The 25,967-nt window shown below is 44.2% G+C and overlaps 1 protein-coding gene across 1 annotated transcript in view; it reads left to right on the top strand.

The window, feature by feature from the left end:
• Positions 1-2,470, top strand: part of STIM2 (stromal interaction molecule 2) — a 73,613-nt gene extending 71,143 nt beyond the window's left edge. Inside the window, exon 12 of the mRNA XM_079989682.1 lies at positions 1,027-2,470. Within this exon, the coding sequence (XP_079845808.1) occupies positions 1,027-1,504 (478 nt within the window). The 3' untranslated portion in view covers positions 1,505-2,470. The remainder of the gene's footprint in view (positions 1-1,026) is intronic.
• Positions 2,471-25,967: the final 23,497 nt, after the last annotated feature.

Here is a 25,967-nt window from a genome sequence, read left to right as displayed (position 1 = left end):
CAATGAAGCCAGTGGAGGAGACTGTTCTGAGCACTGTGTTTCTTGTGGAGCCCGGGCCATCTTCGGCTAGCAGAGTCTCTGTGCAGTGAACTGCTTGGTGCCTTGTTTTGAAGAGAGATTTGGGGGGGGGGGGTGAACGGTTACACAATTTTAGAATTTTATGAATCCTGGGGAGGGTCAGATAAACAAGAATTGAGTCGGCTCTTTAAAAAAAATCATTTTAGTGCAGAAGTAGATTGATTGTTTGCGCATACCTTGGAAGCTGAACACCTTGCGAGTCGAATGTTTTGGCTCCCGAACGCTGCAAACCCGGAAGTGAATGTTCCAGTTTGCGGACGCTCTTTGGACCCTGAACGTCTGACGCAGGAAATAACCTATTTCATGATGAGCTTTGCCATTTGCAGTTTTTGTTTTTGTAAAAGTTGTGTGTGTGTGTTTGTGTGTAAACTCAGGATTTGGAAGATTTAATGAAGTAGGTAATTTGATTATTGACAGAGGGATAGAGAGAAAGAAATAATAATAATAATAATAATAATAATAATAATAATAATAATTTATTATTTATACCCCGCCCATCTGGCTGGGCCTCCCCAGCCACTCTGGGCGGCTTCCATAAAAACCAAAAATACAGTAAAATCACACGTTAAAAACTTCCCTGAACAGGGCTGCCTTAAGATGCCTTCTGAATGTCAGGTAATTGTTTATCGCTTTGACATCTGCTGGAAGGGCGTTCCACAGGGTGGGCGCCACTACTGAGAAGGCCCTCTGCCTGGTTCCCTGTAGCTTTGCTTCTCGCAATGAGGGAACCGCCAGAAGGCCCTCGGCGCTGGACCTCAGCGTCTGGGCAGAATGATGTGGGTGGAGACGCTCCTCCAGGTATACTGGACCGAGGCCGTTTAGGGCTTTAAAGGTCAGCACCAACACTGACCAACAGATAGATAGATAGATAGATAGATAGATAGATAGATAGATAGATTCTTAAATGGAACAGTCTGACACCTTACAATTGTCTCCTCTTTGCTGCAGGGAAGTACAAGATACAGTTTCTGAATGTGACTCCTTAAATTCTTCTGGAAGGAAACAATCTCCTCCTTCGAGCCTTGAAATATATCAACCTTTGTCACCTCAGAAAATATCACGAGAGGAACTCTCATTGGAAGAGTCGTCTACTGGAGACTCTTCTTCCCTGACGGCCGATATTTCCAGGGGTTCCCCTGACTGTGTTGGCATGACGGAAACTAAAAGTATGATCTTCAGTCCCGCAAACAAGGTGTACAATGGCATTCTGGAGAAGTCGTGCAGCATGAACCAACTCTCCAGCAGTGCCCCCGTCCCCAAGCCTCGCCACACCTCTTGTTCCTCCACCAGCAGCGAAAGCAAAACGGGTCACGAAACCTCGACTGTCCCTCGGATAAGTAGCACCCCACAGGACCTCTGCCAGAACGGAGAGCGAAACAAAAAGGCCTCCAAAATAAAAAGCCTCTTTAAGAAGAAGTCAAAGTGAGGCTGCCGGAGGATAATGCGCAATCGTGGCATCGTTAGACTTGTTGTTTTCTTTTTTCTTTTTTTCTTTTTTTAAATTAAGAATGTAGTTTTCTTTGTTTTCTGGGCTTGCATGCCACAGCAGGAAAACCTCTTAGGTCAATTCCTCTTCTGTTTTAAATGACTTTATGGTAAAAGTTGTGCCAGCTGTCAATGAAAAATTTTAATTTCAAGACAGTTTACAGTCATTTGTCTATTTATTTCTGCTTTTTTTTTTTTTTTTTTTTAGTTTATATAAAAACGCCATTTTTTAAAAAAAAAACCCACAACACTTTAACACGAGCTTTAACGGACTAGTAAGCCTGTCTGGGCTTGCCAAAGTTTTTTCTTGTTTACTGAAGCATCTTCTTATCTTTCCACAGAAGCTATGGCATTTGCATTACTGGACATCAGTAACTTTTAATGAAGTAAAACTACTTAAATTGCACTACTGTTTTCCTGACTGGAAAGTATCTTTGCAAGTGAAACTGTTTAGACTTGTAAAATGATGGAAGAGATGGGTTGGTTCATGGTTATTTTTTAAAATTGTTTTTAATGTAGAAGCTAGCATTTCTAACAATTGATTTCTGGAACTGGAACCTCGTTTCGCCAACATAATGCTTCTTTAAATGCATTTATTAACCTAATGGGTTGGGTCCTGTTGTAAAAAATCATGTTTATCCAGGGCTTTCACTGTGATTTTACTGCATTGCACAGGCTGAATGGTTAAAAAAAAAAGACTTATTATAAAAAGAAGAGGCTCCTGATTCCATTCTCAAATGACAAAATTCAAAACTTGATTTTGAAGGACTTTTTAAGACATTCACAACCTTAAAACTGGGATAGGGACAACTGTGGGCACTTGTTTACATACTTTGACAGACGACGGATGTTTGATTTGTGAATATTTGTACTGTGGCAAAGATAATAAATTGAAAATATTATTGTGCATTGACTTGTTCTGATTTTAGCCATTCCAGTCCAAACCCCCCAAATTCTTGTTTGTTAGAGGTAATGGCCTGCCACAACTGGTACTTGCCGTTATATTGTGGATGCCTGTATTTCATCTTATATATTTTATTGGAGTGAGCATAAGTATTAATAACACTTAATCCTGTTATTGGGCATAGTCAGTTTTGAAGCAAATTGTCAGTCGAGCATGTTTACATTTGCAGCAAGTCTCCTCCGATTCGGTTAGATGTCATGCCAAACTGCTACACAAATAAGCCTTATGCTTTGTACACTTTCTCTTCCCCTCTTCTTGTTTGCCATCGATTCATTTATTTTGTTCTTCTTTTAGCATAAACCAAGTGCTACACCAGAACACTACTACTTGCACCTTCCACTTTTCGAGACCATAGAATCATAGAGTTGGAAGAGACCACAAGGGCCATCGAGTCCAACCCCCTGCCAAGCAGGAAACACCATCAGAGCACTCCTGACATATGGTTGTCAAGCCTCTGCTTAAAGACCTCCAAAGAAGGAGACTCCACCACACTCCTTGGCAGCAAATTCCACTGTCGAACAGCTCTTACTGTCAGGAAGTTCTTCCTAATGTTTAGGTGGAATCTTCTTTCTTGTAGTTTGGATCCATTGCTCCGTGTCCGCTTCTCTGGAGCAGCAGAAAACAACCTTTCTCCCTCCTCTATGTGACATCCTTTTATATATTTGAACATGGTTATCATATCACCCCTTAACCTCCTCTTCTCCAGGCTAATCATGCCCAGCTCCCTTAGCCGTTCCTCATAAGGCATCGTTTCCAGGCCTTTGACCATTTTGGTTGCCCTCCTCTGGACACGTTCCAGTTTGTCAGTGTCCTTCTTGAACTGTGGTGCCCAGATCTGGACACAGTACTCCAGGTGAGGTCTGACCAGAGCAGAATACAGTGGCACTATATTCAAACTAACCCAAGTTAGTTTGAAGCCGGTTCACAATTCTGATTTGGAGGGAACTCATAAACATTGAGGTCATTCACATAGCACCAAATCGTCATTTGCTATTAGGTAGGAATCAGCTGCCCAGGTTCAGTGGGTCTTCTTTCCAAGCGATTGTATAGAACTGCAGTCCTATCCTGTTACACCCCTTGGTTCTAGCATAAACTCTTACGTATTTGTTTTAACAAGGTTGGGTTCACACATGTATGTGTAAAGGTAAAGGACCCCTGGACGGTTAAGTCCAGTCAAAGGCGACTATGGGGTCATCTCGCTTTTAGGCCGAGGGATCCGGTATTTGTCCACAGACAGCTTTCTGGGTCATGTGGCCAGCAGGACTAAACCGCTTCTGGCGCAACGGAACATTGTGACGGAAACCAGAGCGCACGGAAACACCGTTTACCTTCCCACTGCAGCAGTACCTAGTTATCTACTTGCCCTGGCGTGCTTTCGAGCTACTAGGTGGGCAGGAGCTGGGACAGAGCAACGGGAGCTCACTCTGTTGTGGGGATTCAAACCACCGACCTTCCGACTGGCAAGCCCAAGAGGCTCAGTGGTTTAGACCACAGCACCACCCACACCTGCATGTATGTGTAATAGCTGATGATCAGGAACTATGGGTAAATGACCTGGCAGCTTGGATGTGTGAATGGACTATTATTAAAAAAGCATTGTGTTTGCAAGTTATTTTAAAGTTCTATATGCGGTGTTATAATTGCAATAACCCTTTCAGATGTGATGGGTGATTTTGCAGCCAAGTGATGAACATACACGTGTAATTCACCTCTCTATGCATGTGTCAGATTTGTATGATCTTATGCTGCTAGATTAATGTAATTTTTAAGGGCCAGATGTAATTTTGTGTGTTAAAACTAACACTATTGCAGTGTGATGTCATTATTATTATTATTATTATTATTATTATTATTATTATTATTATTTATTTTATATATTGCTCTATACCCAAGGGTCTCAGGGTGGTTCACAGAATAAAATCAAGATATAAAATCACAAAATACCTAATAAAAACAAAAACAACCCAATAGTCCCCCACCCAAAAAAACACACATTTTAAAAGGGCTTAAGATGTAAATCAGATCAACCAAAGGCCTGGTTAAAAAGGAACACTTTTGCCTGGCACCTAAAGGTGCATAATGAAGGCGTCAGGTGAATGTTCCTGAGGAGAGCATTCCACAGACGGGGAGCCACTGCAGAGAAGGCCCCGTTCTCGTGTTGCCACCCTCCAGACCTCTCGAGGAGGAGGCACACGAAGGAGGGCCTCCAGAGATGATCTCAGGGTCCTGGTCGGTTCATATGGAAGGAGGTGGTCCTTGAGGTATTGCGGTCCTGGACAATTTAAGGCTTTATAGGGAAAAACCACCACTATGAATTTGGCCTGGAAACTAATTGGTAGCCAGTGCAATCGGACCAAGATGGGTGCAATATGCTGGTGAGCAACCTGGCCACTGAATTCTGCACTAGCTGAAGTTTCCAGACTGTCTTCAGTGGCAGCCCTGCATATAACGCATTGCAGTAATCTAACCTTGAAGTTACCAGAGCATAGACAACAGTAGTTAGGCCATCCCTGTCCAGAGAAGGGCGTAGCTGGGCCACCAGTCTAAGATCTTGGAATCTAAAACTGCTGTGAGATTCAGAAGGCAAGCTTTCAGATAAAAGCAGCCAATCTTTATGTTCAGCAAGCTTTTATCTTTTTGTTTGAAGTTACGGTTCAGTAACAAAGGGAGCTTTCATAGTGAAATAGTGGCTGGTTGTACAAAGCCATTACCATTTTTATATCGGTCAAATAACGGCGTCTCTTAGTCTTGAAGAGTGTAGAGCTGATCGAGAATTTTGTGGAAGCGAACTCCTCCCGATTCCTCTTTACTTAGCAAGTACAAAGGACATTTGTAAGAAATATTCACATACTTCTTCACAGTGGAAATGGGACATGGACTCAGTAGTCATCGGAGATTGGGGGGGGGTCCAAGTGTTGGCTGACATTTGCATAACTGCATAGCAGAATCCGTTCCAGCTCAACTATCTTGCTGGTAGGTAACCTTTCATGAAGGGCTTGACTTTGCTTAGTATTTGAATTTATTTTCCTGCTATAATGCCATTATACAGAACTTTTCAGGGAGGCCCTCAGCGCCATGACCAGCAGGGCACGATTTTTGCCAAAATTCTGACGTCCGATTCACTCGAAAACAGCGCCAAACACCTGCAAATTGCCTCTTGCAACATTTGGCAATGGAAATGCCACGTTTTTAGGTAGGCCAAAAATGTGGTCTCGGCACCCTGACCTGGTTCACGGTTTTCGCCAAAATTGTGACATTGTCTGATTCACTCGAAAACGGTGCCAAACACCTGCAAATTTCCACCTGCAACGTTTGGCTATGTAAACGCTGCATGTTAAGGTAGGCCAAAAAATGAGCCCTTGGCATCCTTACCCACGCATCATGGTTTTCGCCAAAAGACAGGTCTAGGCGCCCTGACTTGCAGGTCACGGTTTTTGCCAAAATTCTGACGACCTCCGATTCACCCGAAAATGGAGCCAAACACCTGAAAATTGTCCCCTGCAACATTTGGTGGTGCAAGCGGTGTGTTGAGAGCAGGGACCTATTCTGAACTGCAGCACAACTCTTTTCCCTTTAGTTAGGTGGTGTTTGTAAATTTGCAAAGGTTCAGAGCCCACAGTAGCTTTGCAAGGGAGGAGGTCTATCGGGAGCCTACAACCACTGTACACAATTCAAATATTTCAATAATATTAATAATTTTATTGTTTATACTCCACCCATCTGACTTGGTTGCTCCAGCCACTCTGAGTGGCTTCCAACATAATAAGAACACAGCAAATATAAAAAATGAAAAGCTTCCCTAAACAGGGTTGCCTTCAGATGTCTGCTAAAAGCCAAATAATTGTTTATTTCCTTGACATCTGATGGGAGGGCATTCCACAGGGTGGGTGCCACTTTTCGAGAAGGCCCTATGCCTGGTTCCCTGTAACCTCACTTCTTGCAATGAGGGAATGGTCAGAAGGCCCTCAGAACTGGACCTCAGTGTCCAGGCTGAAAGATGGGGGTGGATATACTCCTACAGGTAGAAGGTAAAGGTAAGGTAAATGACCCCTGGATGGTTAAGTCCAGTCAAAGACAACTGGGGTTGCGGCACTCATCTCACTTTCAGGCCAAGGAAGCCGGCGTTTGTCCACAGACAGCTTTCTGGGTAATGTGGCCAGCATGACTAACCCACTACTGGCACAACAGAACACTGTGATGGAAACCAGAGCGCATGGAAATGCTGTTTACCTTTCCACCTATTTATCTACTTCTACTGCATTGCTTTCAAACTGCTAGGTCAGGGGTAGGCAACCTAAGGCCCGTGGGCTGGATGCGGCCCAATCGCCTTCCCAATTCTGCCCGCGGATGGTCCAGGAATCAGCATGTTTTTACATGAGTAGAATGTGTCCTTTTATTGAAAATGCATCTCTGGGTTATTTGTGGGGCATAGGAATTAGTTCCTTTTTTTCTTCAAAACATAGTCCGGCCCCCCACATGGTCTGAGGGACGGTGGACTGGCCCACGGCTGAAAAAGGTTGCTGACCCCTGTGCTAGGTTGGCAGGAGCTGGGACAGAGCAAGGGGAGCTCACTCTATTGCGGGGATTAGAACTGCTGACCTTCTGATCGGCAAGCTCAAGAGGCTCAGTGGTGCCAAAGGGTTTAATGGTCAGCACCATTGGCCATCAGAATGGAGCTTGCAAATCACAGCTGGAGAATCTCTGCTCTTCAGGAACATTGTGAGGTTTGGTATCATGTGGCTCTTGCTTTTAGTTCAGAAAGATTTAAAGAAAGACCATAACCAGACACTGGAGAGACCTGTCAGGAGTAAGCATGGACCAATGGTACCTAATAGTATGGGAAACAGCCCTACTAGAAAAATTAACCAATAAACTGAAACTGACACGGCGACAAACAGAAGAAGACGCCGTTACCCCGGTATGGCTCCCCTTTATCACATACACAGCTCAACAAGACAACGACAATAATCCACCAACAGCATACAAATCAATATGGCTAACCTGATCCAAAACACCCACCCATCCCACTCACACACGAAAACAGGGATCACCATAGCCAATCACAAACAAACAATCACACCCTAGGCCAACCCCAACCTCTCTCACCACCAAAGGAACACAAATGAACAGCAGAGAATCTGCCCGAACAACGCTGACACCAAACCCTACATACCTTAAGCAAAATAGGAACATCGCCACCCGACCCCACCCCAACCATCTTCCCCCCTCCACCCCTTCCCCCCCCAATGTCTCAACAAAAAAGGGGAAAAAATGAAGATTTAAAGAAGGATTAAAATACCACCCTCATGCTCTGCTTGTGAAAACCTACAAAGAATGCTGCAGACACACAATTCTCATTTCAATAAATGGGGAGCAACATGATTTCTAGGCTGGGAATTTCAACTGTTCCCTGTATTCAAAAAGTCCTGACAATTCTAAATCAGAGTTGCTTGACATAGAAGACACTCTTTCAATAATTATGCAGTGCGACTGAAATATTAATACAGGCATAATATGATCTGCTATAATTGCCTGACATTCAAGACTGTCATTTTATCAAGAGAGACCATCATTTTATTTGAGCTGTGGAAAAGGAAGTGTCTGGTTAGGAAAAGTTTCGGCATTTGTCCTCTGGGTGGCAGAGTCGCACTGTCTATAAGAGTCCAGGCCTTGCAAAATTCCAAATATTTCCCCAGCAAACTGCTAATATGACTGTTCCTGGCTTACATTTCCCTCCTGCGACTGTGTCAAATTTATTAGCAAGAGGTTGGAGAAGCAAGATAAGGACTAAAAAGAGGTAATTCTCATTCTTGTAGGTATTGCCTGACTCAGTTAGCTCCTGCAGATGATAGAACAAAATATGGGCTTTGTGAGAAGAGAGCTGCTTGTCTTCTCTTCCTGGGTATGCATGCTCTTAATTCTCTTCTGCTGGTAGCTTCAAGAACACTATCCAACCATCTCGTCCTCTGTCGTCCCCTTCTCCTTGTGACCTCCATCTTTTCCAACATCAGGGTCTTTTCCAGGGAGTCTTCTCTTCTCATGAGGTGGCCAAAGTATTGGAGCCTCAGCTTCAGGATCTGTCCTTCAAGTGAGCACTCAGGGCTGATTTCCTTCAGAATGGATAGGTTTGATCTTCTTGCAGTCCGTGGGACTCTCAAGAGTCTCCTCCAGCACCATAATTCAAAAGCATCAATTCTTCAGCGATCAGCCTTCTTGAGACTCCCTAGGGTAGTGATAAAGCGGAATATCAAATCCAAACTCCTCCTCCTCCTTCTCCTCCTCCTCCTCCTCCTCCTCCTCTTCGAAACTTGCCCTATAAGCTTACAAGTCCTAATTTTCTACTTGAGCTGATAACATCTGCTGAATCACCACACCCATTACTAGGGAAGGGGAAAGAACACAAAACGTATTATAAAGGAAACTTCAGAGCAAGGATTCTCTGGTATTGTAACTTCTTTTATTTGCATCCAAATCTTTTGGACCCTCATAGCATCTTAGAGTACATTCTCCCATACTGCAATTTTTAAATATAAAATGCCTAGCCCATAATGGAGGCTGTTTGTGAACGGTTGAAATGAGAGGTGCAAATGAGAGTTGCTGTGTCAAGCAAACAGGTTTGGGGATTATTAGAAACAATAAAAGCCCAAGCAAATATAAGCCTTCTCTATCTGCATCATTATATAAAACTTGCAAAATATTGAGTTGCCAATGAATATTGCCAGAGGCATGTTAATTAGACAGTGCTTTGAGAACAATTCCTCCCTGGAACATATAATTGCAATATTTTCATTGAGGTACATTAGATTATTCTGTGGGTGAACAGCGATATTAGAAGCTTTTTAAATCTTAAAACCTGTAAGATGGAAGCGCATTGCATGAAAGAAATCTCAAGTAAAAGCCACAACATGTTTTCGTTATCATAACTATATTCTGTTGCTTAAAGTGTCGTCGCTTTGTTTTAAATTGCTGTTTATAAATGCAAATATCAATCTGAAAAAAAGGTTACAGAACTGATTCTGGAAACTATCAAGGCATCTCTCTATTAGCTGCGGCTGGCAAAATTCTTGCAAGGATCATAGCAAACTCTCTCTTAACAATATCCGAGGTAACCTTTCCTGAATCCCAAAATGGTTTTTGGCCTTCTAGGGGGACAAGAGGACATGATTTTCACTGCTCAACAGCTTCAAGAAAAAGGCAGAGAGCAAAACCCAAAACCAACCCCTATATATGGCGTTTGTTGACCTGACTAAGGCTTTCAACGCTGTAAATCGTAATGCCCTGTGAACTGTCCTTCTGAAAATTGGCTGCCTAGATAAATTTGTAAACATCATTCGGTTCCTCCATGATAATATGACAGCAACAATCGCAGATAACAATGGCTCTCAAAGTGAACCATTCACAGTGGGATCAGTTGTTAAACAGGGTTGTGTTATTGCCCCAACTGTATTCATTATTTTCATTGCCATGATCCTACACTTTGTCGAAGGGAAACTCCCCACTGGAGTAGAAATCATATATCTAACAGATGGAAGGCTCTTCAATCTGAGCAGGCTGAAAGCAAAGAGTAAGGTTACCATAACTTCCGTCATAGAGCTTCAGTATGGTGATGACAACGTAGTGTGTGCACGCCCAGAGGATGACCTCCAAACCATCCTAAATATCTTTGCAGAAGCTTACGAAAAGCTTGGCCTATCACTCAACATCCAAAAAACCAAAGTGCTGCACCAAGAAGTACAAAATAACCCCTCTGCAGCACCACAAATCCAACTCAGTGGTGTAACGTTGGAAAATGTCGATCACTTCTCCTACCTAAACAGTTATCTTTCCACAAGGGCTGACATTGATGCCGAAATCCAGCATCGCCTGAGCTCTGCGAGTGCGGCATTCTCCTGATTGAAGTGCAGAGTATTTGAAGACCAGGACATTTGCAGGGAAACCAAAATGCTTGTTTAAACCACTGAGCCTCTTGGGCTTGCCGCTCAGAAGGTCAGCGGTTCGAATCCCCATGACGGAGTGAGCTCCTGTTGCTCCATCCCATCTCCTGCCAACCTAGCAGTTTGAAAGCACGCCAGTGCAAGTAGATAAATAGGTACCACTGCAGCAGGAAGGTAAATGGCATTTCTGTGAGCTCGGGTTTCCCTAATGGTGTCCCATTGCGTCAGAAGCAGTTTAGTCCTGCTGGTCACACGACTCGGAAAGCTGTCTGTGGACAAACACCGGCTCTGTCGGCCTGAAAGCGAGATGAGCGCCGCAACCCCATAGTCGCCTTCGACTGGACTTAACTGTCCAGGGGTCCTTTACCTTCACACTGCCTTGAGTTCCACAATGGAAGAAAAAGGCTGTGTGCATGTAACAAAACAAAAAAAATGCCTTGACAGACGCAGTGTAGCAGACCTTTAATGCCTATGTCAGAGCTGCCCCAAGGTCCCAGCTCACAGAGGACCAACGCCAGGCCGTCGTTATATACAAAAGTCTTTATTGAAGTTCAGTTTCCATTCCAAAGCCGTAGCGCGCAGCTCTACGTCTTAAACCCTAGACCGCCAAAGTTCCGTCTGAATCTCCTCCCCCCTGACACCAGTTTAAGATTCTCGCCCTGCTCCACCTCCTCCTCTGCTCTCTTCTCCTCTGGGTCCTCCTGTCCGCTGGGGCATTCCCCTTTCTGGACTCTTCTGACGCTGAGTCCCCTGACTCCTCCCCCTGCCTCCGGCGGGCTTTAGGACCCGGTTCCCAATCCTCGTTCTCTGCTGCCCCGCGCGCCTGTACTTTTGAACTTGGCTCTCGCGCCAACCCAGTGACCTTCCTCCTGACCGTTACGCTGCTTCTGTCACTGCTTCCCTCTTCCTGTATGCTAGCTGGACCTGACCTCCCCTCCGTTGCCTGACTCTCCGATGGAGGCGTGGTCAGCCCTGACTCCTCTTCTCTCCCTGCTGGGGGAGACGCTACCCCCGATACCTGGGACTCTTCCCCCCCACTATGCTCTGGTGGGGAAGCTGGTCCTGATCTCCAACTGCTGCTCTGGGAGTCCCCGCTGGCCCCTTGCTTCTGGAGTGTCCCCCTTGGGACCCCCCTTGCCCTGGCCACCGGCGCCCCCTTCTGTGAATCTTCCGATTCGCTGGAGAGGCTCATGGAATCTCTCGGGCCACTGTCATCTTCTCCTACGCTGCCCTCAGATTCTTCCCCTTCGCTCTCCATCTCCCCTCTTCCCTGTGCTTCTGCTCCTGAGCCCCTGACACCCTAAATAGCCTCAGCCCAGTATTCATGAAGGAGCATCTCCACTCCCATCGTTCAGCCCGGACACTGAGGTCCAGCGCTGAGGGCCTTCTGGCGGATCACTCACTGCGAGAAGTGAGGTTACGGGGAACCAGGCAGAGGGCCTTCTTGGTAGTGGCGCCCGCCATGTCAAGGAAATAAACAACTATCTGACTTTTAGAAGACATCTGAAGGGAAATTTTAAGTGGTTGATGTTTTATTGTGTTTTAATATTTTGACAGGAGCCGCCCAGAGTGTCTGGGGCAACCCAGCCAGATGGATGGCATAATAATAATAATGGTTTGGGGAAATTCACTATAGTACCCATCTATAAAGTATGTCACACTTTTTAAAAGGCCTTTCAAGTACCTCTTCTCCTTTGCCCCATGCTAAGAATTAACAAAGGTTATTTATGTATGTCACTACCGCAGCCTGTGTTTTGTTAGCCCCAAAATGGAAAACGCGCGAGATCCCAACCAAAAAAGAATGGCAACTTAAGTTGACAGAATATGCACTTAAGACTTAACATATAGAATAAGAGAACAAGAAGAAAATACATTTAGAGAAGATTGGAAAATGTTTATTGTGTATATGGGAAATAACTGTGTACAGCTGAAAACACTGGCAGCATTAAGACAAATTCAACAGTGTAAATAAGTTTTGATGGATGCAATAATAGAATACTGAATGGTATAGTTTTTGTAAAATATGCAGGGATTTTTGATATGTAAAATGAACCACGGAGAGAGAAGAAGGAAAGTCACTGATATCTTAAGGATGTAAAATGAGTACAGTGGTACCTCGGGTTACATATGCTTCAGGTTACAGACTCCGCTTCAGGTTACAGACTCCGCTAACCCAGAAATAGTGCTTCAGGTTAAGAACTTTGCTTCTGGATGAGAACAGAAATCGTGCTCCAGAGGCTCGGCGGCAGCGGGAGGCCCCATTAGCTAAAGTGGTGCTTCAGGTTAAGAACAGTTTCAGGTTAAGAACGGACTTCCGGAACGAATTAAGTACTTAACCTGAGGTACCACTGTACTTTAAATTGTAAAAAAATAATAATAATTTAATATATATCTATATATAAAATTAACAAATACTTGGTGCCACTTCTTTATGTATACCCCCATAGGATGACAGTGCCCCACATCAAAAGCAAATACTGCATCTAGAGCAACTCTGTATCTTTAGTATAGAAATGAGCTAGAACGTTGCCTTCCCACCATGCTTCCATGTGCCAAGGAAAGATACCTGCTGAGTTTTTAAACTTCCAAAGGTTCAGAAAGCAACGGCTTAACTTTCCTGCCAGCCTCGCAGCGAAGCAAGTGCCGAGTCATGAATCTGCTCTGAGATATTGGCGCCGGTTTACCTCCGATGATTACGGTTTGTTTTGACAGGCTGGCTCGCTCCTCTCGTTCTGAGCGGTTTAGACACTGTCAGATTAATTTAATGCACCATGTTGCCTTAATTATCTACCATTTCCACATCACTTTCTGAATTATAGATTTACATAGATGAAAACATCAGTAGCCTGTTTGTCAGCCTCTACAGGGCTTGCGAGGGAAGGAGCCCTTTGTAGTCCTCCGTCTGAAAGAAGCTGACAGAACAATTAGCCGAAAAGAGCAATCAGGGTTGAAACGGAAACTTGTCTGACCTTCCAACAAGTTTTGCATACCTCACTTTAAACTTTCCTTTGAATTATGTGAACGGTTGCGCATGCTTAATACACGGAGCCCTCGCTTTGTTTGAACAGCTCAGGCCGAAGTGGCCACAACGCCTGCAGCTTGAATTTCACGATGGAAGAAAAGTAGGGTATAAATGACACAAACCAAGTCTAGGAGAAACTGCATTTGTGGATTTTCTGCTTCTCCTGCAGTTATGGAAGGCAGGGACTCAGTGGCAATTTTTCTTTTTTTAAAGTAGTGACACTATTTGTAGCTTTAGGCACATCTATGCTATGGACATCAATGGATTTAACAGAATCCCAGGGAAGCCTTGTGAACAACCCTTAAACCTCCAGGCATAGGGCAGTATATAAATTCAACTAATAATAATAATAATAAACAACTGCAACTCTGCGAGGTGGTTAAGCTGATTCGACATTTTTGACTTATGCACGTTAAAAGAAAAACTGCTTCCTTTCCCTTATGGGGTATTCCAGAGCCCATATAGAGTCCTTAAGTGGGTTCCCCATTGGCAGGAGAAATAACGGAGGCCAAGCACAGTAAATTGAGAAGCAAAGTGGCTAGTAAGTCGGATCTTTATTTTGCAACAGGGTCCTCAATCACCACATGCAGGAGGGAGGAGGCAAACAGAACAATGGTGTGCAAGGCTTTATATAGACTTTTGAAATTGCCCACCCTGTAGCCCAAGGCTAACCCCCTAAACATCATACATACATCACAGAAAGAGGTGGTCTACAGCAGAAATCCTGCCTGCCAGGATACCTGATAATGGTCACTGACTGCAAAACCTGGGCAGCCTGGCCATTCTTTTGTGATTGTTAATACTTTAGTTCCTGAGTCCAGGTCACAGGCTCACCCTAAAGGTAAAGGACCCCTGACAGTTAAGTCCAGTCGCAGACGACTCTGGGGTTGCGATACTCATCTCGCTTTCAGGCCGAGGGAGCCGGCGTTTGTCCACAGACAGTTTTTCCGGGTCATGTGGCCAGCATGACTAAGCCGCTTCTGGCGCAACGGAACACCGAAACCAGAGCAGCACATGGAAATGCCGTTTACCTTCCCGCTGGAGCAGTACCTATTTATTTACTTGCACTTTTTGGCATGCTTTCGAACTGCTAGGTTGGCAGAAGCTGGGACAGAGCAATGGGAGCTCACCCCATCACGGGGATTCGAACTGCTGACCTTCTGATCGGCAAGCTCAAGAGGCTCAGTGGTTTAGACCACAGTGCCACCCACGTGCTGTAGGCTCACCCTATTCATACACAAATATGCCCTTAAGACAGGATTTGCAAGGAAAAGGACAATGGGAAGGCTTTCCCCATTTGCCTCCCTTACTGCAGAGGAATATGTGAGGTCTTTGGGGAAGGCACTTATCTTGCTTTATTAGCCGAGGGAGCTGCAATACAGCTTCCGGGTCATGTGGCCAGCATGACTAAGCTGCTTCTGGCGAACCAGAGCAGCGCACAGAAACACCGTTTACCTTTCTGCCAGAGTGGTACCTATTTATCTACTTGCACTTTGACGTGCTTTCGAACTGCTAGGTTGGCAGGAGCAGGGACCGAGCAACGGGAGCTCACCCCGTCATGGGGATTTGAACCGCCGACCTTCTGATCGGCAAGTCCTAGGCTCTGTGGTTTAACCCACAGCGCCACCCGCGTCCCCTAACACACACAAAGAATCATAGAATTGCATGTCCAACCCCCTGCAGCTGTCCCGTACATAACCTTGGTGTTAGCTGCATCACACTCTAGCCAACTGAGCTACCTAGGATGGCAACAAGTGTAAGGTGAGTGCAGAAGTTCCCATTTGTATAGAAAGCAAGGGGGAAACTGACAATTCATATTCAAGCTGCATGTTGCTTGTCTACACCGAATGCATGTCTGGGTAGGAAATTTTGCCCTGTGTGAAGTGACCCATGGCTTTCGAGCAGGGCCCCCACATCACAGATAAAAACATTTGGCCACTGGCACTCCTTGACCTACAGGCATTGACATTTGGCTTAGCCACAGGCCAGCACTTACCCATTCATCCTGACACTGCAACCATCTCGCACCTGCAGTGGCAATTCACACTTAACCTGCATGTCTCATGCTTTACACTAAAAGTACAACTGCGCAGGACATTTTGCACTGTGTGAGAGATGATCCTGAAGAGATATTTTTTTTTACTTTATTTTATTTTACTGAGAGGGTGTGCACATGCGTCTTATTTTTTAACTAAAAAGCAGCAAACAGGTGTGTCAGGGCACTGTATTTCAGTAGCAATATATAAGCATGCTCATTGTTCACAATTTGTGAAACAGGGACATATATTTGCAAAGTAAAATACCGTGGTTGCTGCTTAGGTTAATTGTGAACCTTGTGATCCTGGATTATCCAACCTGGTTTGATATTCTGTTGGGAGCTGCCCACAGTGGCTGGGGATACCCAGCCAGATGGGCGGGGTATAAATAATAGATTATTATTATTATTATTACTACTACTACTACTACTTGGGCGCGGGTGGCGCTGTGGGTTAAACTACAGAGCCTAGGACTTACTGATCGGAAGGTTGACGGTTCAAATCCCCATGACGGGGTGAGCTCCCATTGCTCGGTCCCTGCTCCTGCCAACCTAGCAGTGTGAAAGCACGTCAAAGTGCAAGTAGATAAATAGGTACTGCTCCAGCAGGAAAGTAAACGGCGTTTCCGTGCGCTGCTCTGGTTCGCCAGAAGCAGCTTAGTCATGCTGGCCACATGACCTGGAAGCTGTACGCCGGCTTCCTCGTGAGATGAGCGCCACAACCCCAGAGTTGGTCACGACTGGACCTGCATGATTGAATGCTTCTCTGTATAACACACCCTACCCTACCCCTGGATATTAGAACCGTAGATTTCAGGAAGAAGAGTTCTTGCTCGTTCTTCCTGATATGCTCCTTTTCTATAGGTTCAACTGCGGATGTTTGTGTAAAGAGGATCTTGTGAAGTGTGATCAATATCTTGTGATTTTCAGTAGACCCGTTAAGTGAGGAAGGCCCTGTTGCCGCGAAAAACACGACTCAAAAGCAGATTTGTGAAGCAAAGTAAGTTGTTATGCTTATTGGACAGCTTCCAGAGTTGATTTTCGTCCCCGAACAAATGAAGAATAATTGCTCATACTGTAGACAATTTGCAACATCATGCAGTAGCATTGTGGAAGGCAGCTGATGCTTTTAAGATTGCCCTGAGCTGACCTGCTGGCTGGTGGGTGGCCCATTTGAGAACTTCCTCTAGGCTGAGACTGTCTCTAGGATGATAGACTCATTTACCTGGTATGGCATCCACGAAGAGCGTTTCAACATTAACTTCCCAGCAATGGACTAGCAATGTGCAATTTCCTCATCTGCTGCGAACGGAGTAGAATAAGAGTAGCAGATGTTAGGCACAGAAGGTGCAATCAAATAGCCAAGCTTATAAACCAGGATAATGTGGAAATAAGGGAATATGGGAAGCCCTTTTCAATTGAAACATATGTGGCTGTCACCACAAAGCTGGAGGAAAGTTAAGTTGTCCCTCCAAAGTTTGCAATGAATGTAACCAGGTTATGCCAATAAGTTGACCCAAATTTCATGGGTGCCCCCCCCCCGGCTTATTTCCAGTAGCAGGAACATTTACAGTGGTACCTCGGGTTACATACGCTTCATTCAGGTTACAGATTCCGCTAACCCAGAAATAGTGCTTCAGGTTAAGAACTTTGCTTCAGGATAAGAACAGAAATCGTGCTCCAGCGGCACAGCAGCAGCAGGAGGCCCCATTAGCTAAAGTGGTGCTTCAGGTTAAGAACAGTTTCAGGTTAAGAACGGACCTCCGGAACAAATTAAGTACTTAACTCGAGGTACCACTGTATTTATTTATTTATGCATGTATGCATGCATGCTTTTCGGGTTTATATATTTCACTAATTTTACAATCATTTCAGCATTTTAAAACTTGACTTCCTTCCCCCTCTTTCTGCGGTTCCTTAAATTTATTTTTCATATCTCCTGCATATCCAAAATTAACTCAATTTACTCATTTACTCATCTACTTTAAATATATGCTCTTATAAAACTGCAGGTTATTACAATCATCCTGCCAATGTTCTTATCTGTTTACAATTTATCTGTAAATATTTCATAAACCATTTCCATTCTTTTATAAGAAGTGTGTTATCTTGATTTCTTTTTTAAAATATATATATATATATATATATATTATTTTTCATTTTTTAAAACAATATTCTTATACATTCACATCATTTTCATTTTATACACTTCTAGGATTACATGAATTCTTCAGACAACCCCCACCTTCTCCTGGTTTAACCCCCCCCCTATTTTTATTGCATCTAATTACATTTTCCCAATCCATTTTATCTCCTTTTTTCACCTTAAATCAGGCTTCCTCAAACTCCAACCTCCAGATGTTTTGAGACTACAATTCCCAGCATCCCTGACCACTGGTCCTGCTAACTAGGGATCATGGGAGTTGTAGGCCAAAAACATCTGGAGGGCTGAGTTTGAGGAAGCCTGCCTTAAATCATATTACATCATAAGTGTTATAACAATCCTGCTAACATTTTTAAGTATGTACAGTGGTCGTTAAGATATTCTATAATTTTTTTCCACTCTTGACAAAAAAAATTATCATCTTTGTCATTTTGGCATATTCCATCATCTTGGTTATCTACTCTTCTTTTGTTGGGACTTTTTCTTCCTTCCACTTCTGGGCAAGTTGCATTCTGCGTTCTTGATTTCTTATTCTTCCAGTAAGTTTTGCCATTTCTGCATATTCCACAAGATTTTGTATCCATTCTTCCTTTACTGGGACTTCTGCTTCTTTCCATTTTGGGGCAAGTAACATTCTTGCTGCTGTAGTAGCATACATGAATAAGTTTCTATACATTTTAGGTAGTTCTGTCCCTATAATTACCAAAAGAGAAACTTCTGGGTTTTTTTTTTTTTTTTTTTACAAATGTTGTTTTAAACATCCTTTTCATTTCACTATATATCATTTCCCAGTAAGCTTTGACCTTACTACAAGACCACCGCATATTCCTGCCACAAATGATACCTATTTATCTACTTGCATTGGCGTGCTTTCGAACTGCTAGGTGGGCAGGAGCTAGAACAGAGCAATGGGAGCTCACCCCATCACAGGGATTTGAACCGCCGGCCTTCTGATCAGCAAGCCCAAGAGGCTCAGTAGTTTATACCACAGTGCCACCCAACGTGGGCCAGTTTCCCCAACCCCCAGGTACGCCTCTGTAGATGGGTCATAAAAACCAAACCACAGAAGTTGCTCATTAGTTCTCAATCTTCCCTCACAGGATGGCTTTGAGAATAAGCAGCGAGTGATGACCATTCCAAAATCCTTTCCTCGTCGCTATCATTTTTTGTCTCTTCTTTTTGCGCTGTCTGTAAGAGATCATTTTGCTATTCCTGTACCACCACCTTGTCACTTTTTAATTGCGCTAATTATAAACGATGAAACAGAATTGCTGAAGCCGTATGTTCCCTTGGAAGGTTTCTTTTGTGAAATCATCTTCGCAGAAGTGAAGTGCAGGAAAATTCTTGCCACTGTGACATCTAGCAGTTCGGGTGAGTTTTGGAAAAGTTGCTGTCAGGGGTTCAGGAGCAGAGGCACAGGGAGGAGAGGAGATGGAGAGCGAGGGGGAGGAATCCGAGGGGAGCATAGGAGAAGAGGACAGTGAACCGAGGGATTCCATGAGCCTCTCCAGCGAATCGGAAGATTCACAGAAGGGGGCGCCAGTGGCCAGGGGTAGGGGGTTCCCAAGGGGAACGTCCCAGGAGCAAGGGGGGAGCAGAGACTCCCAGAGCAGTAGTTGGAAATCAGGACCAGCTTCCTCACCAGAGCAGAGTGGGGGGGAAGAGTCCCAAGGATCAGGGCCAGTGCATTCCCCACCAGGGAGAGAAGATAAGGCAGGGCTGACCACACCTTCATCGGAGAGTCAGACAACGGAGGGGAGGTCAGATCCGGCCAGTGTACCGGAAGAGGGAAGCAGTGACAGAAGTAGTGTAACGGTCAGGAGGAAGGTCACTGGGTTGGCGCGAGAGGCAAGTTCAAATGTACAGGAGCGCGGGACAGCAGAGAATGAGGATTGGGAACCGGGTCCTAAAGCCCGCCGGAGGGAGGGGGAGGAGCTAAGCGACTCAGCGTCGGAAGAGTCCAGAAAGGGCAATGCCCCAGCGGGCAGGAGGACCCAGAGGAGGAGAGAGCAGCGTAAAAGGTGGAGCCGGGCTAGGATCTTAAACTGGTGTCATAGGGGAGGAGACTCAGATGGTACTTCGCCGGTCTAGGCTTTAAGACGTAGAGCTGCGCGCTACGGCTTTGAAATGGAAACTGAACCTCAATAAAGACTTTTGTACATAACTACGGCCTAGCGTTGGTCCTCTGTGAGCTGGGACCTAGAGGCAGCTCTGACAGTTGCCAATTCTTTTTTCCCCACCTTTTAAAAAAGTAATAGAATAGAAAGATTTAGAGATCTGGTCAAGATTGAAACTTTCCTTGTTGGGTCGAATTGCAGCTATAAAGATGAATGTATTGCCGAAAATGTTATTTTTGTTTCAGACCCTACAGATTGTGGACAGAGTGGAGTGTTTTGGGAAGTGGCAGAAAGATATTTCTAGGTTTGTCTGGCAGGGCAAAAAGCCCCGAATAAAATTTAAAATATTAACGGATGCAAAAGAGAGAGGGGGGTTTGCCCTGCCAGATTTAAGGTTATATTATGAAGCTGCGGCTTTCTGCTGGATGAAAGATTGGTTACTCCTTGAGAACACTGACGTCCTAGATCTGGAAGGGTATAATAATGTTTTTGGATGGCATGCATATTTGTGGTACGATAAGGTAAAGGTTCATAAAATGTTTAAAAACCATATTGTCAGGAAAGCTATATTTATGGTCTGGACAAAATACAAAGACTTATTGGAAGGTAAGACCCCGAGGTGGTTATCACCAGCGGAGGCCAAGGTTCGAAAAAAACCCAATATGGAGGCCGGATGGCCGAAATACTGGAAAATAATAGAAAAAATTGGAGATAATTGGAGGCTGCAGAGCTTTGAAAAATTAAAGAATAGGGTGCAAGACTGGTTTCATTATGCTCAAATTCAAGAGGTTTTTAAGTCAGACAAAAAAATAGGATTCCAGGTGGAAAAATCGAAATTAGAGACAGAACTGTTAGAACCTAAGACCAAGGCGCTTTCGAGAATGTATAACTTGCTGCTTAAATGGAACACCCAGGATGAGATAGTCAAATCAGCCATGATAAAATGGGCTCAGGATATTGGGTACAACATTATGTTAGAAGACTGGGAAAGGTTATGGACCACTGGAATGAAATTCACGGCATGTAATGCCCTGAAGGAAAATATTATGAAAATGATATATAGGTGGTACATGACCCCAGTCAAACTTGCAAAAATATATCATCGGTCTGATAATAAATATAAAAATAAATATAAAAATATATCATCGGTCTGATAATAAATGTTGGAAATGTAAGGAGGCTGAAGGGACATTCTTTCATCTTTGGTGGACTTGTCCAAAAGTGAAGGCCTTCTGGGAAATGATCTATAATGAGTTAAAAAAGGTGTTTAGGTACACCTTCCCTAAGAAACCAGAGGCCTTCCTCCTGGGCATTGTGGACCAAAAGGTGTTAAAGAAGGATAGAACTTTTTTTATGTATGCAACTACAGCAGCAAGAATACTCATTGCAAAATATTGGAAGATACAAGACCTTCCCACGCTGGAAGAGTGGCAGACGCAGTTGATGGACTATATGGAACTGGCTGAAATGACTGGCAGAATCCGAGATCTGGGAGAAGAGACAATGGAAGAGGACTGGAAGAAATTTAAGGACTATTTACAAAAACATTATAAGTTGTATGAATGTTAAGAATCTGCATGACTTGGAAATTTTAGCTCCTGCAATTAGATTAGGAAAATAGAAAGTTAAGTTCTAACAGAAGCGGCTTAGTCATGCTGGTCACATGACCCGGAAGCTGTACACTGGCTCCCTTGGCCAATAAAGTGAGATGAGTGCCACAACCCAAGAGTTGGCCACGACTGGACCTAATGATCAGGGGTCTCTTTACCTTTACAATTAGGGCAAATAGGCATTTGCCTTCCAGGTTCATCAGCCACCATTATACATCCCCAAAAGCCTGAATGAAAAAGAGGGAAATGAACAGCAGCACTAGTACAGAACAGGGAGAAAAAGTGCTCCAGGTTTGTGGAATCTCTCAGAGGCCTGCCCAAAAGATTTTTCTTATTTGGCGATCACTCATAGCCGAGTAAGATTGTCTTCCATGAACACGGTTTTAACAGGGAGCCCGTAAGTGACTGTGGAGGCCAATTCTGGATCCACATGTCCTTCCATGTAGTGGGGACATAGGTTTCTGGGCAGGAGTTGATCATGGTGAGGGTTTGGCAAGCGTGCCTTCCTCTTAGCATGTTTCTCCCTTGCGTCCTGAGTTCGAGAGTCTTCAAAGTCCATGACACCTTTGGTAGAGGTTATTCTCCAACTGGAGCACTTGCAGGCCAGTGTTTCCCAATTATCCATTCTTATACTGCATTTTTAAAGATTTGCCTCAAGAGTGTCTTTCAACCTCTTTGTTGTCCACCGGAATTCCACTTTCCATTCTTAAGTTGGCAATAGAGTAGGTTGCTTTGGAAGATGATAATAGGGCATCCGAACAAAATGATCAGTCCAGCGAAGTTGATGTTGATTTCTTTATCTGAACTTTGACAAGTCTAAAGTCTTCTACCCCACTCTACTCATTTCCCCTCCCCCTCTTTCCTTCTCTTTTCTTCCCAACTTAATAGTGCATGCAGCACTAATGTCTCACGACAGATAAAAATGATCTGTAGAGAACACAACTTGAAAAATGAGACAACGCACCTTTTTGGTAAACTAAGAAATCTTTAATAAAAATATATTTTTTGAAATGGAAAGAAACATGTGGCCAGGGATATTCACCTGTGCACATTGTCAGGCCTGGTGGTCTGAAGGCAAGCGGGAACAAGCAGTCCAGGAGCAGTTGAGTGCGGCCGAGTGACTCTCAGACCAAACATGTGAGCCAGTTTACAGAGGCCAACAGAATCCCACTGAAATATACTCAGAGTCAAGAGTGGAGTGAAATATACTCAGAGTCAAGAGTGGATTTCATGCTCTTTATTCAGCTCATAGTGGTGAGGAGGAATGGAAGTCCCCTCAAAGTATCTGCTTTATATACATTATTTACACAATGGGCTGCACGTGATTGGCTAATTCCAGAATTCTCCTGTAGGCCAATCAGGTTGTGGATTCACTTCCATCTGGAGCTGGATTGGGTGGCTCCTGCCGACCAATCATACTGCTGCATTGTTCTAGGACCAATCAGACTGCTGCATTTTTGGATCCTATTGTTCTAGGACCAATCAGACTGCTGCATTTTGGATCCTATTCAACTCAGTACATAACACCCACTGACTCTTTGTGTGGCCCAATTCCCATGGAGTGAATAGCTGCAACACCATCATGCGCCACAGCCGCACAACAGACATCAAGAAAATAGCCACACAGTGCAGAAAGTGAGACATCTGGACCTTGTTGCTAAAACTCATGCTTTGACTCTCCTTGTGCCTTGCACACAATTCAAATATTACGTGCCCTGTGGATATTGTGGACTCTGGCAGAGGTCTGCTGAGCTTTGTTAAGGATGTAATAGAGCTCAGCATTCAGCAGTAGATCTTAGCTGCAGCCACCAATATGGGGACTTGTGATGGACGATTATTCCAAGTGCGTCTGTGATTAAGTCCATTTGCATTGATGCAAATAATCTTAGTGAAGACCTGGGAGACTTAATTCATTTTGTGGGTTGTTTTTTTCTTCTTCAGGTGCTCTGGCTTTCCATTGATAGCACAAAGCTATAGGAAGGACAGCCATTCTCGTGATATTAATAATGGGATTACAGAATCAGGTCAGTTAGAAGAATAGAAGCTGACTCTGTGAGCGTATAGCAGTGGGCTGAAAGTGGAGATTAATTCCTGGGCTTTTAATATCCTGCAATTTGTTACTGGGAGATGTTTCTATGGTGGATACCCTTCCGCTCTTAGTATACTGCCTCCAAGCAGATGAATTCAGTTGTGGCTTCACAGGCAATTCTGTTGCTCTGTGAAAGGAAGTACTGTTTTTGGGGGGAAAGGGGGTGGGCAGGTGTGGAGGACTCCCTGGTCCTGAATGGGGTAGCTGTGCCCCTGAAGGACCAGGTGTGCAGCCTGGGAGTCATTTTGGACTCACGGCTGTCCATGGAGGCGCAGGTCAATTCTGTGTCCAGGTCGGTTGTCTACCAGCTCCATCTGGTATGCAGGCTGAGACCCTACCTGCCCGCAGACTGTCTCACCAGACTGGTGCATGCTCTGGTTATCTCCCGCTTGGACTACTGCAATGCGCTCTACATGGGGTTATCTTTGAAGGTGACCCAGAAACTACAACTAATCCAGAATGCAGCAGCTAGACTGGTGACTGGGGGTGACTGCCAAGATCTGAAAGACCTACAATGGCTCCCAGTACATTTCTGAACACAATTCCAAGTGTTGGTGCTGACTTTTAAAGCCCTAAACAGCCTCGGTCCAGTATACCTGAAGGAGCGTCCCCCCCCATCATTCAGCCCAGATACTGAGGTCCAGCTCCAAGGGCCTTCTGGTGGTTCCCTCACTGAGAGAAGCGAGGTTACAGGAACCAGGCAGAGGGCCTTCTCGGTAGTGGTGCTCACCCTGTGGAATGCCCTCCCATCAGAAGTCAAACAGTTAAAACACCTATCTGACTTTTAGAAGACATCTGTTTAGGGAAGTTCTTAAAGTTTGATGTTTCATTGTGTTTTTAATATTCTGTTTGGAGCCTTAATGATCCTAGCCAGTTTGGCACATGTCTTCTTTGTTACAGAAACTACAGGTATGTGACCCACAATGTCTGAATTGAAATAGCTGCAACTTACTCTGGTTTTCCCTAACTAGGGGGTTGATGTTGCCATTCAGGGGCCTGTGAAGGAAGCTAAAGAGACTGCAACTTTAATAATAATAATAATAATAATAATAATAATAAGCATAATAATATTTTAATTTGATTTTACAAGTGTAGAATTATAACAATACAAAATACTTATCCATATTTAGAGATTTCTCCAATTTCTCCCCACCTTCCTGTCCATTGGTCCAACTGTCAACCTTTTCGACTGTGTATTGTTCCATATTTTATATCACTTCATTTTGTCCATAGTATCTGCTACATTACAAGTGTTATTAAAATCCTGCTAACGTTCTTAGCTGCTTACAGTGGTCTCCCAGATAAATTATACTTTCCCTCCATTCTTTATTAAAGTTTTGGTCTTCTTTGTTCCTGAGCTTTCTGGTCAGTTTTGCCATTTCAGCATAGTCCAACAGCTTAGTTTGCCATTCTTCCCTGGTAGGGACTTTGTCTTCTTTCCATCTCTGGGTTAGTAGCATCAGTGCTTTTTGTTGGTTTTTGTGTGTTGCCACTGTGCAGTGCTTGGAGTCACAGGACTCTGTTTACATTCCAGAGATTCCATACTGTTGGAAGTCTCACGGGAGACGGATGTGACGTTACTGGTTTCCTGTTCCTTTTTTTGTTTTGTTTCAGTTGCTCTCTGCTTTCACAGAGAGAGGATGTGTTTTCTGTCTGCATAGTTAGTAATAAAACCTAGCAATGTAGCCATACATCTCATCACTTCCACGTGCTGCTTTGATTCTCTGCTGAATGGGGGCTGCGCCTGGAGCCTTATCAGAGGCTCAGGTCATTAATCATGTCGGAGGCGACTCCAGAGGAGCTTGGAAGATTAGCTTTATCAGCTCGGTCAAACGCAGATTCCGATATTTTTGGTTTCTGGCCCAGAAGAATGGCAGGAGAACGGAATGCAGGTTATCTTCCTAAAAACCCCCAACACATTTAGGGGTACTCTCATTCTCCTACTCATTTAGAAATACTGCCCCTCAAGGAGGCCAAACTTAGATTCACAAAATGTTTTGAGGTATGTGTACCCCTGTGTCCCCCCAGAAAAAAAGCACTGAGTAGCATACATAAGAAGTATTTTCTACTCCCTGGGAATATCAGTACCTACAATTCCTAATAAAAAATCCTCTGGGTGTTGTTGTTTTTAATAAAAGTTATTTTAAACATATTTTTTTTGAGACTGCAACTTTCTTACATATTGAGGACACAGAATGCTGAGTATGGATTATGTAAACCAGAGGTGGAGAACCTCCAAGCTTTTCGGTCCTCGGCTGTTGGGACTCTGCCAAGGCTGTGAGCAGGAAATACACATTTAGAGTTGACACCCCAGCATCTGCCAGCACGGATGATGATTAGCATTTCAACTGAGCATTCTTGGATAGGCCGTGTCATCTAATGAGTCCTTTCCAAAGCATATCTAGGTATTTTACAGGTACAGGCATGCACTGGTATTTTACGGTTAGCTGAGCGACAGACTGAGTGAGG

The sequence above is a fragment of the Podarcis cretensis genome (assembly GCF_951804945.1).
Source record: "Podarcis cretensis genome assembly, chromosome: 9".
Taxonomy (NCBI): domain Eukaryota; kingdom Metazoa; phylum Chordata; class Lepidosauria; order Squamata; family Lacertidae; genus Podarcis; species Podarcis cretensis.
This window is presented reverse-complemented; position numbering and strand designations above follow the sequence as displayed.